Here is a 13,172-nt window from a genome sequence, read left to right on the forward strand (position 1 = left end):
TCTATTTTTGTCAGGCATAAGATTTTAACTTTTCTCATAAAACTCGTCAGGGACCCTGGCGAGTGTGAGGAGAAAGGGGTGAATTTAATCAAACTGTAAATTTTATAGCATTGTAGGTGATAAAACATCAAAACTATGAGAAACGGGCAGCGTTGCGCTTTAATGATTTTAGTGTGTAAGTATGTCGATAGTATACCGTACAATTTCATCGGTATTCGTGTACATCTTTTTAGGTCACCTGAGTCACTCAGGTGACCTATTGCAATTGGTCTTCGTCCGTCGTCGTGTGTAGTGCGGCGTGCGTTGTGCGTTTACAATTTTACATGTTTAACTTCTTCTTGAAAACTACCAGACAATCGTTACCATTTTTGGTGTGAAGCATCTCTATGGTAAGACGAATCTAAATTGTGAAATGCATGGCTCTACCACCCATGGGGTGCCACGGGCTGGGCCAAATATGCCAAAAAAGCCAAATTTTTAAAAATACTTTTCTCTGCTTCCACACATGTGAGGAAAAAACTGATTACATTGTTATGATGTCCATGACGCCCTCTACCAAAATTGTGAAATTCATGGCCTCTGGTTCAGGGGTTCAGGCTCTAGGGTGGGACCAATATGGCCATATAGTAAAAATGTATTAAATCTTAGAAAATCTTCTTCTCTACTACCATATATATATGTTAAAAACTGAATGCATGATTATGATTTCCATGAAGCCCTCTACCTAAATTGTGAAATTCATGACCCCTGTGTCTTGGGTTCGTGCTCTATTGTGGGGCCAATATGGCCATATAGTAAAATTGTATTAAATCTTAAAAAATCTTCTTCTCTACTACCATATATATTTGTTAAAAACTAAATGCATGATTATGATGTCCATGAAGCCCTCTACCTAAATTGTGAAATTTATGACCCCTTAATTTGTTAGGGGTTCAGGCTCTAGGGTGGGACCAATATGGCCATATAGTAAAAATGTATTAAATCTTAGAAAACCTTCTTCTCTACTATAATATATATACTGTTAAAAACTAAATGCATGATGATGAAGACCATGAGGACCTCTACCAAATTTTTAAATTGTGAAATTCATGACCCCTGAGTTAGGGGTACAGGCTCTAGGGTGGTACCAATATGGTCATATAGTAAAAATGTATTAAATCATAGAAAATCTTCTCTACCCCCATATATACTGTTAAAAACTGAATGCATGACGATGATGTCCATGAGGCCCTCTACTAAAATTGTGAAATTCATGACCCCTGGGTTAGGGGTTCGGGCTCTAGGGTGGTACCAATATGGCCATATAGTAAAAATGTATTAAATCTTCAAAAAAATCTTCTCTACCTCCACACATATCGGCAAAAAACTGAATACATGGTTATGATGTCCACTAACTCCTCTACCTAAATTGTGAAATTCATGGCCCCTGGGACAGGGGTTTGGGGCATGAGGGGGGGGGGGGGGCAATATGGCAATATAGTTTTAATGCATATAATTTGTAAAAATTGTCTTCTCTATTCTCACACATCTGTATAAAAAAACTGACTAATAATTATGTTTACCAAGAAGTCCTCTGCAGAAATTTTAATTTTCATGTCCCCTCAAGGATGGGTTTTGACTCTACGGCAGGGCAAAAATGGATGTATCAGTGTTAATGCATATAATGTTAAAAGATTATCTTTTTTATTCCCACACACCTTAGAGGAAAACTGAATTCATGATTTTGTAGATAAGATCTTTTAGTTTTTCGCCAAAATTATAGGTTTCACAGTTCTTTTTGAAAGATTTCAGGCAGGGGGGTGGTCATCATTACAAATTGAGACTGTATACTTCAAAAAATCATGTTTTAATGCTATAATACATTTAACGTGTGAATTAAAATGTATTATTTTACATGTATGAAGTCTTAGAATACGTATATATTCTTTCCCAATTTTCACTGTTAATACTTTGAGTGTAAATCACGGCTGACTTTTCAATATGATATCTATAAATTCATTTTTTTGTCCTTATTATCCCTCATAATGAAATACAAAATAATAGTTGTTATCAAAATACTTGTTTTTACAGGTAGTGTATTCTTAGAGATGACCAAAAACTGTCAAATATCAAAATATATTGATGATTGTGGAAGCAGAGGATTACTGTGGAACTGCAGCGGCTTAAACATCTCCAAATTACCAACATCGATACCACCGGACTTACATAATAGCACTGTCACACTGGATTTGTCTTTCAATCAGTTTTCTTCTCTGACAGGGGATACATTTAGACAACTAGCTGCCTACACTCACGTTACGTCAATCATACTTCACCACAACAAGCTTACCGATATTCAAAATCTGACATTTCAAAATCTGTCAAGCTTATGCAGTTTGGATATCTCTTTTGCAAATCTCGATAAAACTGAAATTGATGTTAATGCATTTTCTTTTCTTCAAAAACTTCAGATTCTTCGAATTCATCAGAACAATTTTCAAAGTTTGGGATACCCTGATTTGCAGATATCCAAACTTCATTCCCTGAAACATCTAAAAATTGACACATTTTCTGGATTTGCATTTACAAAACCATTCCAAAATCTTACAAGTTTATCTCAACTGGAGTTTAATAATGTCAACGATTTTAAATTAACTAACACTTCCTTTCAAGGCCTTATACTTTCTCCAATATATAGTATAAACATGGATTTTAGTGATCACGTAGATTGTGACATTCCAGAAGACCTCTTTTGCTCATTTCCATATTTACATAAAGACATTCAGATAAATTTTGGCGGTAAATGCAGCGTGTTGGTTGTTCTTAGGTCCCTGAAATGTTTGCAGCATCGTAAAATACAAAAGCTCGATTTGTCTGGAAACAAGGAAAGTATTGAAGCTGATATAATCATCCTAGATTATAGATCAGTTGAGTACCTTCTAAACATGTGTGTGAGTGTGCTGCTATTGGGAAATAACGATATTATTTCAATAAAAACAAATATATATAAATCAACACTATGGACTTGCTTAGATACTCTTAATCTCAGCCATAACGATATACAGAACGTTGAATCAAAAACAATCTTGGCTTTTTGAACCTGTCCTTTATTGCGGAATTTAAGTTGGTGCTGCAATGTCCAATCACCTCATGTTGAATCATACAATTCTATCTATCGCATACTAGGCGATCATTTATTTATAGATATTAATCTACCAAATAATCTTCAGATATTTGACTATTCCAATAATTACATCCATAACATTGACTTTAAACCCTTTTGTGTAAGATTTACAGGGAAACAGTTGCAAAATTTATATCTTGCAAAAACTAACTTCCCTCTTATGTTTGAAAATGTATTTAATTTTTCGTCCTTGATTATTCTTGATTTATCTCAAAATGAATTCAGAAATATACATCCTGATATATTTCAAGGAATAAAAAATATTCAGGAATTATATGCTATAGATGTCCACCTAGAGTTAACGGATAGTCTTATTTCTGAAAGTTTGTTTAGAAATTTACACTTCTTGACAAAACTTGATATTTCTCAAAACCGCCTATCTGTTTTACCACCGTTGCTTTTAAGAGACCAAAAGAAGTCTTTAAAAGAAATTCATCTGGATCATAATATGTTTTCTTCCGTTTCGAATTCCTTATTGCAGTTGGAAAATTTAGAAACTCTTTATGTTCGAAACAACTTGGTGTCAAAAATTTCTGAGAATGATCAAAGATTTTTTAAATCCCAGAAAAATATATCGATCTTTTTAGAAGGAAATCCGATCTCTTGCATTTGTTCCAACATTAAGTCTTTAAAATGGATGAAAGATCGACAACATTTATTTTCAGATCTTTCAAAAACGCTCTGTGTAGAGAGTAAAAGCTCTGTTAGTGAATTATTTAATGACCATAAGTGGAGGTCATTTGAATTACAATGTCAGACAGTCGCTTGGCTTATATTTTCCGTAGGACTGCTCGTTTTAACAGTGTTAACACTCACAATAACAGCTGTAATCAGAAGATACCGCGTTCATTTGGAATATGTAATTCTAAGAATAAAACAAAGATGGAAAGGCGTTCAAATATACCGTCAAGAAGATGTCTTTTCGTATGATGTGTATGTCTCATACAGTGATGTTGATTACCCGTGGCTTATTCAGAATTTATATCCAAAATTTGAAAAAATGAACCTAAAGACATGGCTAAAAGATAAAGATTCCACACCAGGAAGCTGGGAATCAGAGGAGATAGTCAACTGTATTAACATGAGCAGGAAAGTGATGTTTATCGTGAGCGAGAGTTTTCTAGACATTGGATGGTCCTCCTTTGCTGTTCAAATGGCCATAACCCATGCATTTCATAATCATCGTCAGGGATCTATAGTGGTTATCATTAAAGATGAACTTCCTCTCGATAAACTTCCAAACGAAATCAAAAACATTTTGTGGTGTATCGAGCATTGCAGATGGCCGGAGGATGAAACAAATGACGAAATAATACTGTCAAAATTGTGTAATGTTCTTAAAATATCTAATATTATAGAATAGAATTTTTTACCAAAATAATGTTGTCTGAATATATTTTGTCTATATATTTTTTTTAATTTTGTACTTTTGCTGCTACACGCAAGCATCGTTTCTCATTTTGATTCAAAACTTTTATCAAACCAAGATTTATGGATTAGCTACGAACTTTGCTTTTAAGCGTAAAATTCATGGCTTATCATTTGTTGTTGATTAAACTAATTACTCTTTTATCTCACAGTATAATTAAATGATGGATATATTTGCCACTTTGAAGGTTGAACATATTACATGTACTTTATTTTGTTCTTCATTTAAGATGAAGATAATTGTTTATGTGACATACTATTTTTAAAATGAAAATAAAAGTTAATCTTTTCTTATTTACGAAGTAGTAACTAATGGAAAAATCGCTGTCTCAGAAATTTCCTAAATCAATCATTCCAGGGATTATTCGTTTTTATCATTTTGTATCAAAAGGCTGGGTAGAAGGATTGAGGTCGTTTACTCAGTTATGCAGTCTAAATAAAAAAAAAATATATAACGTAATTTAAAAAACCATACGGTATACAGGGTTATTTTTGCCCTTTTACACTTGCAAAGGCTTCGCTCAGTCCTGATTTCGCCAAGATACAGCTATGTAAAAAAGATATAAATTGAGACATTGCAATTCGCCTAGTCTTAAATTCGCCCTGTCAAATCTAAAGCAAACTAGCGTGGCGCGGCGCCATGCCCCATTTTATCAGCGCCATGCCCCTTTATTAATAAATAAATGTGATGCCTTTTTATTGAAAGTGAATTTAATTCAAAACCAGCATTGCCCTAGCCTCTGTTTTGATTGCAAAGTTAAACCAACACTCGTTGGACTTCACAAACGGCTGACCTGAGACAATATTCGATACAAATAAATTAGAGAGGCCCAAGCTGAGGGGGTATACACAGCTGTCCTGTATAAATGGGTGATTTGACACCTAATTACTGGTACAATAATTTGATAAATAACAACTGAATATCTCCTTGAAATAAGTAGGCTAATTGTACAAGCTAGCTTATCATTGAGACATCGTAAGGTTATCTAAAAATAGAATTAACACAAAAGAATATATTTTATGGAGATAATTTGAAATTTTAACACTGAGGCACCTAAAACCATGTTTTGACTAATGAAACATTGTAATAAAAATGTAGATGTGAAGTTTTCTTATTCTTTTTTAAGCTTTTAAACAATCGTCAGATTAACCAGAATTTTCTCTGTTTCCCAAAAAAACGTAACTCTTCTTCTTGAAGGATGCAGAAACTTAATTCACAATAAAAGATTGTAATGAAGATTTTAATGCAAATTGATTTTTAAAAAGCTTAAAACAACAATTTAAATATCCAAATTTCTGTGGTAAAAAGGGTTTAATGATTTTGCCATCAGTTGTCTACACATTCACTTAACTGAGAAGTGGACAGGCATAGCCTACACCCATGCAATGCCTGTCCACTTCTCAAAAGATATATATAATATTGTCTACATTATACATGTCCTATGATTCATTACTGGATACAGATGTGTTTAAGTTCACATATTACATAAAGCTTAAATTAAATAAACAATTTTTAATGCATTATACTTTTAAACTAGTCATACCAATGCCATGACTGTTGTAAGGGATAAAAATAAATGTAAATCAATTTAAGAAAGAACAAAAAAGATTGAAAATAAAATATTGAATAAGACTTATGTGAATGCAAAAGCAAATCATTTATTGTTCAATTATCTTGTTTTATTACAGATCTCGAGGACACACTTGATTACAATGCAAAATTTTCCTTTTAATACGCTTGTTTCAAGGATTAATGGTTTATAATATTACCGTTGAAAAAGGTGCCCCTTTCAAGGTTTTATAATATTAACCGCGGAGAAAGGTGCCCTTTTTACCATTATTTAACATGCCCTTTTCAAATCTTAGATCTAACACTAAGTATGATTATATGTTGTTATCGTAAACTTGGTTTTCGTTAAATACAAAATTGAAAAAAAAAAAATTTGAAGCATACCTTCTATGTATACACAGTGTTAAAAATCTTTCTCATAAAACAGTGACGATCTTACGACCAGACTACTGCTTAAAAAAGACAATCTTATTAATAAACTGAATCAAATGATTAGTATTATGGTGGCATATATCTGCCCCTTGTGTGCAAGTTATTTTTCCATCATCTATGTCGACATGCAAGATAAACATGTTGACATGCAAGATAATTATGTCAACATGCGACATAACTATGTTGACATGCAAGAAAATTGCAATCAGATAAGAATTATACAAAATCTCAATAATTCTCAAATATCACCCACTTGTGACATCCAAGATGCTAGATGCTACCTTTTTATGTCGACATGCAACTTATTTATGTTAACATGCAAGATAAATATGCTGACATGCAACTTATATATGTCAACATGCAACTTATTTATGTCAACATGCAACTTATTAATGTCAACATGCAACTTACTTATGTTGACATGCGAGATGAATATGTTGACATGCAACTTAGTTATGTTAGCATGGGAGATAAATATGTTGACATGCAACTTACAAGTTGTATGTCAACATACTTAGTCGCATGTTTACATAACTAAGTTGCATGTCGACATAAATTAGTTGCATGTCGACATAAAGAAGTTGCATGTTAACATAACTAAGTTGCATGTCGACATAAAGACGTTGCATGTTAACATAAATAAGTTGCATGTTGACATCAATAGGTAGCGTATCTAGCATCTTGAATGTCACATGTTGGCGATATTTGAGATTTTTTATAACTCTTATTTGATTGCAGTTTTCTTGCATGTCAACATAGTTATGTTGCATGTTGACATAACTATCTTGCATGTCAACATATTTATCTTGCATGTCCACATAATTAATAGAAAAATAACTTGCACACAGGGGGCAGAGATATGCCACCATATAGTATACCTCTACTATACATTATCGTAGAGGATCGGATAGATTGTGTGTACGTCTAGTCTAAATTGGGTAATATAGATAATCATGAAGACTGGACGGGGATATCTATTTTCTGTTTAGTTATAATGCATACACATTTTGTTTTTGCAATTCTAAACGAAAGAATTAAGTTACTCAGTAACTGGCCTTAAATTAAATAAAATTGGAGAGTGTATGGCTAACATTTTCTTTTTAAAATTATTATGGCAATTACATTTTTTTTTTGGTTAGTAATCAAAAGTGTGCTCTCGATAACTAAACAAAATCAAAACCATTTAGATTTTATAGTTTATACTGCCATTATATACAAATATTCGCATGTTTTATTAACATTTTACGTTGGTGTTTATTATCTAGATTTGGATTTACATGATGTAATGAGCATTATGAAGCAAAGGAAACAATTTGTCTGTCAAATTTTGATTTGTAAGTAAACGAACAATATCTATCATACAATATTTTTTTTATCAAAAAGTATCATATTAAACTAGATATTTTTGAAGAAAAATATTGATCAAATCTATTTTGTTATTTGTGTAAATCAACTGCGTAATATACTGAAGTATGTCCCAAGTTATTGCTTCCATTACTTTTTGATGATTTTTAATAAATATACACATACCTGTGAAAGAAATACAGTTGAAATTGATAAAAGGGAATATACCAAAGATATCTTCATGGAACAATTATTATCATTTTCCACTCATAAAAGTAATTTCACAGGGACGATAACAAACTAACGGGGATTTATAATGGGAAATGTTTACATCTTTTCTCCATTCGGAAGTACTTGGGATACATCGCACAATTTTTTAACGTTATCATCCGGGCTTATTAATGGCTGATGCAATGCAAATTCCCCGTATACTTTCTATTTTTGGATGTGTATTGAAACCTGAAGAGGTAGAGAGGGCTTTCAAAACAGATAATCTGGACATTTTTCAAATTAATGGATGAACTTAATTTGAGCACAAAGTTATTTATGATTATCGAAATATCAAGCAAAAAGAGGTGGAAGCAAAAACCCGAGACAGAGAATAGAATAACTACATGTATAGACATAGTATGATTAAAAAGTACCATATTCCAGACACTTATTTCTTTAATCTAATTAACAATATTTTAATACTTTGATATTTTGATACTTTGATATTTTTTACGTTATAATGAACCACGTAAATATGCATGTTTATGCTCTTTTTTGTCTTGTTAATAGATATATTTAAGGAATGAAGCGGTTTATAAAAAAGCATAAACTGTTCCAAACCATTTTATATCGTATAAAACTAATAAATATTGAATTCATTCCTTATAATTTAATTTATTTGCTATCAATTGTTGATAAAAACGGCCATTTGATCTTTAAAATGACATCAAATTGAACAAAATTCAAACGTAACGTCAGGCGGATTGATACGTTTTTGACGTTAGTCTTACTATGACGTAGACAACATTCTTTATACGATATAAAATAAAAATTTTAACCAATCAGAAAGCGTGTCACAACCAGAATTAAGTTATTATGAACTGAGTGTTGTAAGCATTAAGCGCAAACTTCACATATGAATTAAAATCTGAATTCCGGTCCCATGGTAGCTAGGTGTTTAAAAACTTGACTTTTTTCCTGCACATATACCCCTGTGTGAGCGTCGAACATAGGTCTTTATATTTACAGTACCGATCAGACCCAGCCTAACACCAGAGTAAACCCTAACTAAACCCCGGGTTTACTTTGGGTTTACTTTTTGAAAATTTGGGTCCACTCGGGGTTTACTTTGGGTTTACTCGAGAATTGCTTTTGGAGTCAACTATACGCACTGAAGTGTGAAACAGACATGTATTTTATCTTATCATCCTACTGCCTGTTACATAATTCCTGCCCCTCGTATATTCCGAATACACATGTAGCGTCTGCTTTCAGGGTATTCTTCTGATCGGGGTTTATTCTCTGTGTCCACTCTGGGTTTACTTGGGGTTTACTCTTGGTCCACTCTAGTAAACCCAGAGTAAACCTAGAAAGTAAACCCAGGGTTTAGTTGGGGTTTACTTTCTGTTTGGCTGGGTCTGATCGGTACTGTATCTAAAGACGTCATTATATAGATGAGAATCTTGACTGGTCATAGCAGAATAAAACACCTCTCAGATAACATTTGGTTTACCATGAGCATGTATTTATGTATTTGTCAGTCGATTAAAAATGCCATCAAAGTACATGCACACTCACCTTTTCACACAGAGTTCATATATACATACGTAAATATCACATCTTAGACAACGGGAACAGAATAAAAACCGATATTTAACAAAAATTAATATGACCATGATTGTTTTATTAATTATGCAGTTTAGTGGAATCAAACTGTTATTGCAAAACTGAGAATTCTATTGTCACACAATTTTTTTCCGATATTTTTCAACAGGGAGAGTTTCTGTGGTTCTCTCACAAAACTGTACAATTTCACCATACGTTGATGAATGCGGAAATGCAGGACTACTTTGGAACTGTAGTGGATCAGGTTTTAACAGATTGCCAACAGCGTTTCCTCGCGAGTTGAAAAATCAGAATGTTGCTTTGGATCTCTCCTTCAATCGATTTTCTTCTGTGACGAAGGATACATTTGACCAGATAGCTTCCTATTCCAATGTGACTTCAGTAATTCTCCATCACAATGATATTACTGAGATTGGAAATCTGGCATTTCATGATTTGTCAAATTTATTCAGCTTAGACCTTTCTAGCTCCAATCTTGAAAAAGATAAAATCGATACCGATGCGTTCTCTGCTATATCTAAACTCAAAATTCTGCGAATAGATCAGAATAATTTTCATTACCAAGGTTACCCAGATATCTCAATGTCCAAGCTTCATTCATTGCAACTTTTGAAAATTGACGTTTTTAGGAATTTTTCGTTCACAAAACTATTTGAAGAACTTAAAAATTTATCAAAACTTGAATTTTATTGTATCGGCAGTCTTAGCTTAACCAATAGTTCGTTTTATGGACTCAGACTTTCCCCAATCTATAGCATTGATATGAATTTCTTTGGTCATGTGAACCGTGACGTCACTGGAGATCTATTTTGCTCATTTCCTTACATTACTGATGACGTCATTTTGAATTTTGGCGGAAAATGCAACCTTTCTATTGTCCTTCGATCCCTAAAATGCTTACAGCATCGTGAAATAGATAATATTTCCATAACACATACCAGAGATGTTAGCCGAAGTGAACTGATTATCTTCGATGATTGGTCAACAGAGTATTTCATAAACATATGCGTTAGTAATCTCACGTTACGTCATAATGGCATTTATGGTATTAAGAGAAATATATACAATACCAAGTTATGGAATTGTTTAGAATACTTTGATTTAAGTTACAATCGAATAGTTTTTATAGATTGTACATCGGATATTGCTCTCTTAACTTTTCCAAAGATTCGAGGATTCAACCAGTGTTGTAATGACCGTCGAGGAGAATTAATGTACAGTCCTTACAATGCATCACAACAGAAATATCCTTCTATAACTATAACTTTACCAAATACACTAGAAGTGCTCGACCTTTCTGAAAACTATGTTCACAATGCAATAAAATGGGGACCGTTTGTTACATTTAAAGCCAAAAACTTGTTAAAATTTTATTTACAGAACACCAATGCCCCCCTCGTGTCTTGGATCTTTGCTTTTCCGTCCTTAGAAACACTCGATTTATCTGAAAACAGTTTTGAAAATATCAATTCTGAAATATTTCAAGGCGTAAGAAATCTTCGACAATTGTATGCAGTAAACGTTCGCCTTAATTTTCAAAAGAATTTGATTTCCAAAGGTTTGTTTAAAAATCTGAAATACCTAACAAAACTTGATATTTCGAAGAATAGTTTGACTTTTCTACCGAGGTCTCTATTTAAAGACCAAAAGAAACCTTTAAAGGAAATCTATCTAGACAACAACATGCTTTCTGTCCTTCCAAATTCTCTAATGGATTTAGAAGGGTTATGCATACTCTCTGTCCGGTACAACTTGATTTCAAAATTCTCCGAGAATGATCAAAACCTACTTAATGATATGGAAAATATCTCAATTTATTTAGAAGGAAATCCGATTTCTTGCGCATGCTTTAACACTCAGTCTTTGAAATGGATGAAAGATCATCAGCACATGTTTCCTGATCGCTTCAACGTTCTCTGTATAGAGAGTAAAAATCCTATTGTTGAATTATTTGAAGACCAAACATGGCGAAACTTCGAACTAGATTGTCAGTCAAAGGAATGGCTTACATTTTCTGCTGTATTGCTAGTTTTGACAATGTTAACATTTGCCATCATTGTTGCCATTAAAAGATACCGTGTCCATTTAGAATACGTAATTCTCAGATTAAAAAACAAATGGAAAGGTATACCTTTACGCAAACCTGACAACAATTTTCTGTATGATGTTTATGTATCATATAGTGACCTGGACTATTTATGGGTCACAAAAACATTATATCCAATATTAAAAAGATTAAACGTAAAACCATGCCTGGATGAAGATATTTATGGAGGCCGTACTATATTAGAAGGGATTGTAAATCGTATTAACGAGTGCAGGAAAGTAATGTTTGTCGTAAGTGAGAGCTTTTTGGACATAGGACAATCTTCCATTGAGGTTCGAACAGCAATTACCCATGCTGTTCACAACCAATTTCAAGGATACATTGTTGTTTTGATAAAGGATGGATTTCCTCTTGAAAGGCTTCCAGACGAACTGAAAAACATATGGTGGTGCATTGAATACTTCGGATGGTCAGAGGAGGAACATAACGAAGTTATACTTAAGAAACTGACCGATATATTCAAACCTGAGTGAACAGGTCTGTGGATCAGTGCCCGAAAGTGAGAGTACAGCAATACAGTAACTTAAATAACTTAATTTACAATGGACTGCCTGAATAACATACCGAATACAGAAAAATATTCGTTTTATCCCATCCCCTACCGCCTTCGTTGTCAGCGGACGAATTTAAGACTGACGAATTCTTTTAAATTACTGTACTTATTAGAATGAGTACCCATTACAAAACTGTGTTTGGGCTATTTGAAATCGAAGCAAAATGTAGAAAGGCTAAAACAGACGGGGCAAAAATAACCCTGTTTACATGTACATTATCATTTATAGCAAATCGTCTGTTGTGTTTTCTGGTAACCTCTTGAATAAGGTTTGTTCTATGTTCTAAACTTGTTTTTTAGTGGTCAGTATCATTGTTTGTATGAGTAGAAATTGTATTTAGGTCTTTATTTAATAAAAAACAAAGACCAAACTATATGGAATTGTTTTATTCATATTGAAAACGTAGCTATTAATGGCAAATGGTCAGATGGAAAGACTTCGCTCGGTGGCAAATTTAATCTCATTTCTTCTTCTAGTAGAAAGTCCAAAACTGAAATGGCGTCCAACCCGTGTCTCTGAGAGCTATCCGGTGGACCCTTATAAAATATGTAGTCCAAACAACAACAGAAATCCGCGTCCAGATTGGTTATCCTAGGTTCATCTCCCTAAAATATATTACAGCAGTGTATTATCATCTAAATGAGGTTTTTCGAAATGAATTGTTGATTTTTTTTTCAATAAGCGCCTTAAAATAAAGCGTTAAATTGCGAGCTGTTTTTTCCATTAAAACTTTAGTTA

At 33.1% G+C, this 13,172-nt stretch overlaps 3 protein-coding genes across 4 annotated transcripts in view; all 3 read left to right on the plus strand.

Annotated features, from left to right (window-relative positions):
* The window catches only part of LOC117692238 (putative leucine-rich repeat-containing protein DDB_G0290503), a 1,014,555-nt gene that overhangs the window by 418,261 nt on the left and 583,122 nt on the right, over window positions 1-13,172 (plus strand). The window lies entirely within an intron of this gene.
* Window positions 87-3,942, plus strand: LOC105324733 (leucine-rich repeat transmembrane neuronal protein 1). Its single transcript, XM_020065656.3, has 2 exons — window positions 87-175; window positions 2,071-3,942. Exons 1-2 carry the CDS (start codon window positions 136-138, stop codon window positions 3,075-3,077), a joined length of 1,047 nt encoding a protein of 348 aa, XP_019921215.3. The 5' UTR covers window positions 87-135; the 3' UTR covers window positions 3,078-3,942.
* On the plus strand, window positions 10,686-12,353 carry LOC136271370 (toll-like receptor 6). Its single transcript, XM_066071289.1, has one exon. It carries the CDS (start codon window positions 10,986-10,988, stop codon window positions 12,351-12,353), a length of 1,368 nt encoding a protein of 455 aa, XP_065927361.1. The 5' UTR covers window positions 10,686-10,985.

The sequence above is a fragment of the Magallana gigas genome, chromosome 9, assembly GCF_963853765.1.
Source record: "Magallana gigas chromosome 9, xbMagGiga1.1, whole genome shotgun sequence".
NCBI lineage: Eukaryota > Metazoa > Mollusca > Bivalvia > Ostreida > Ostreidae > Magallana > Magallana gigas.

Coding starts and splice junctions, on each gene's coding strand:
- LOC105324733 (XM_020065656.3), top strand. CDS start 136: ATGAGAAACGGGCAGCGTTGCGCTTTAATGATTTTAGTGT. Junction 176..2,070: donor CGCTTTAATGATTTTAGTGT/GTAAGTATGTCG, acceptor TTGTTTTTACAG/GTAGTGTATTCTTAGAGATG.
- LOC136271370 (XM_066071289.1), top strand. CDS start 10,986: ATGTACAGTCCTTACAATGCATCACAACAGAAATATCCTTCTATAACT.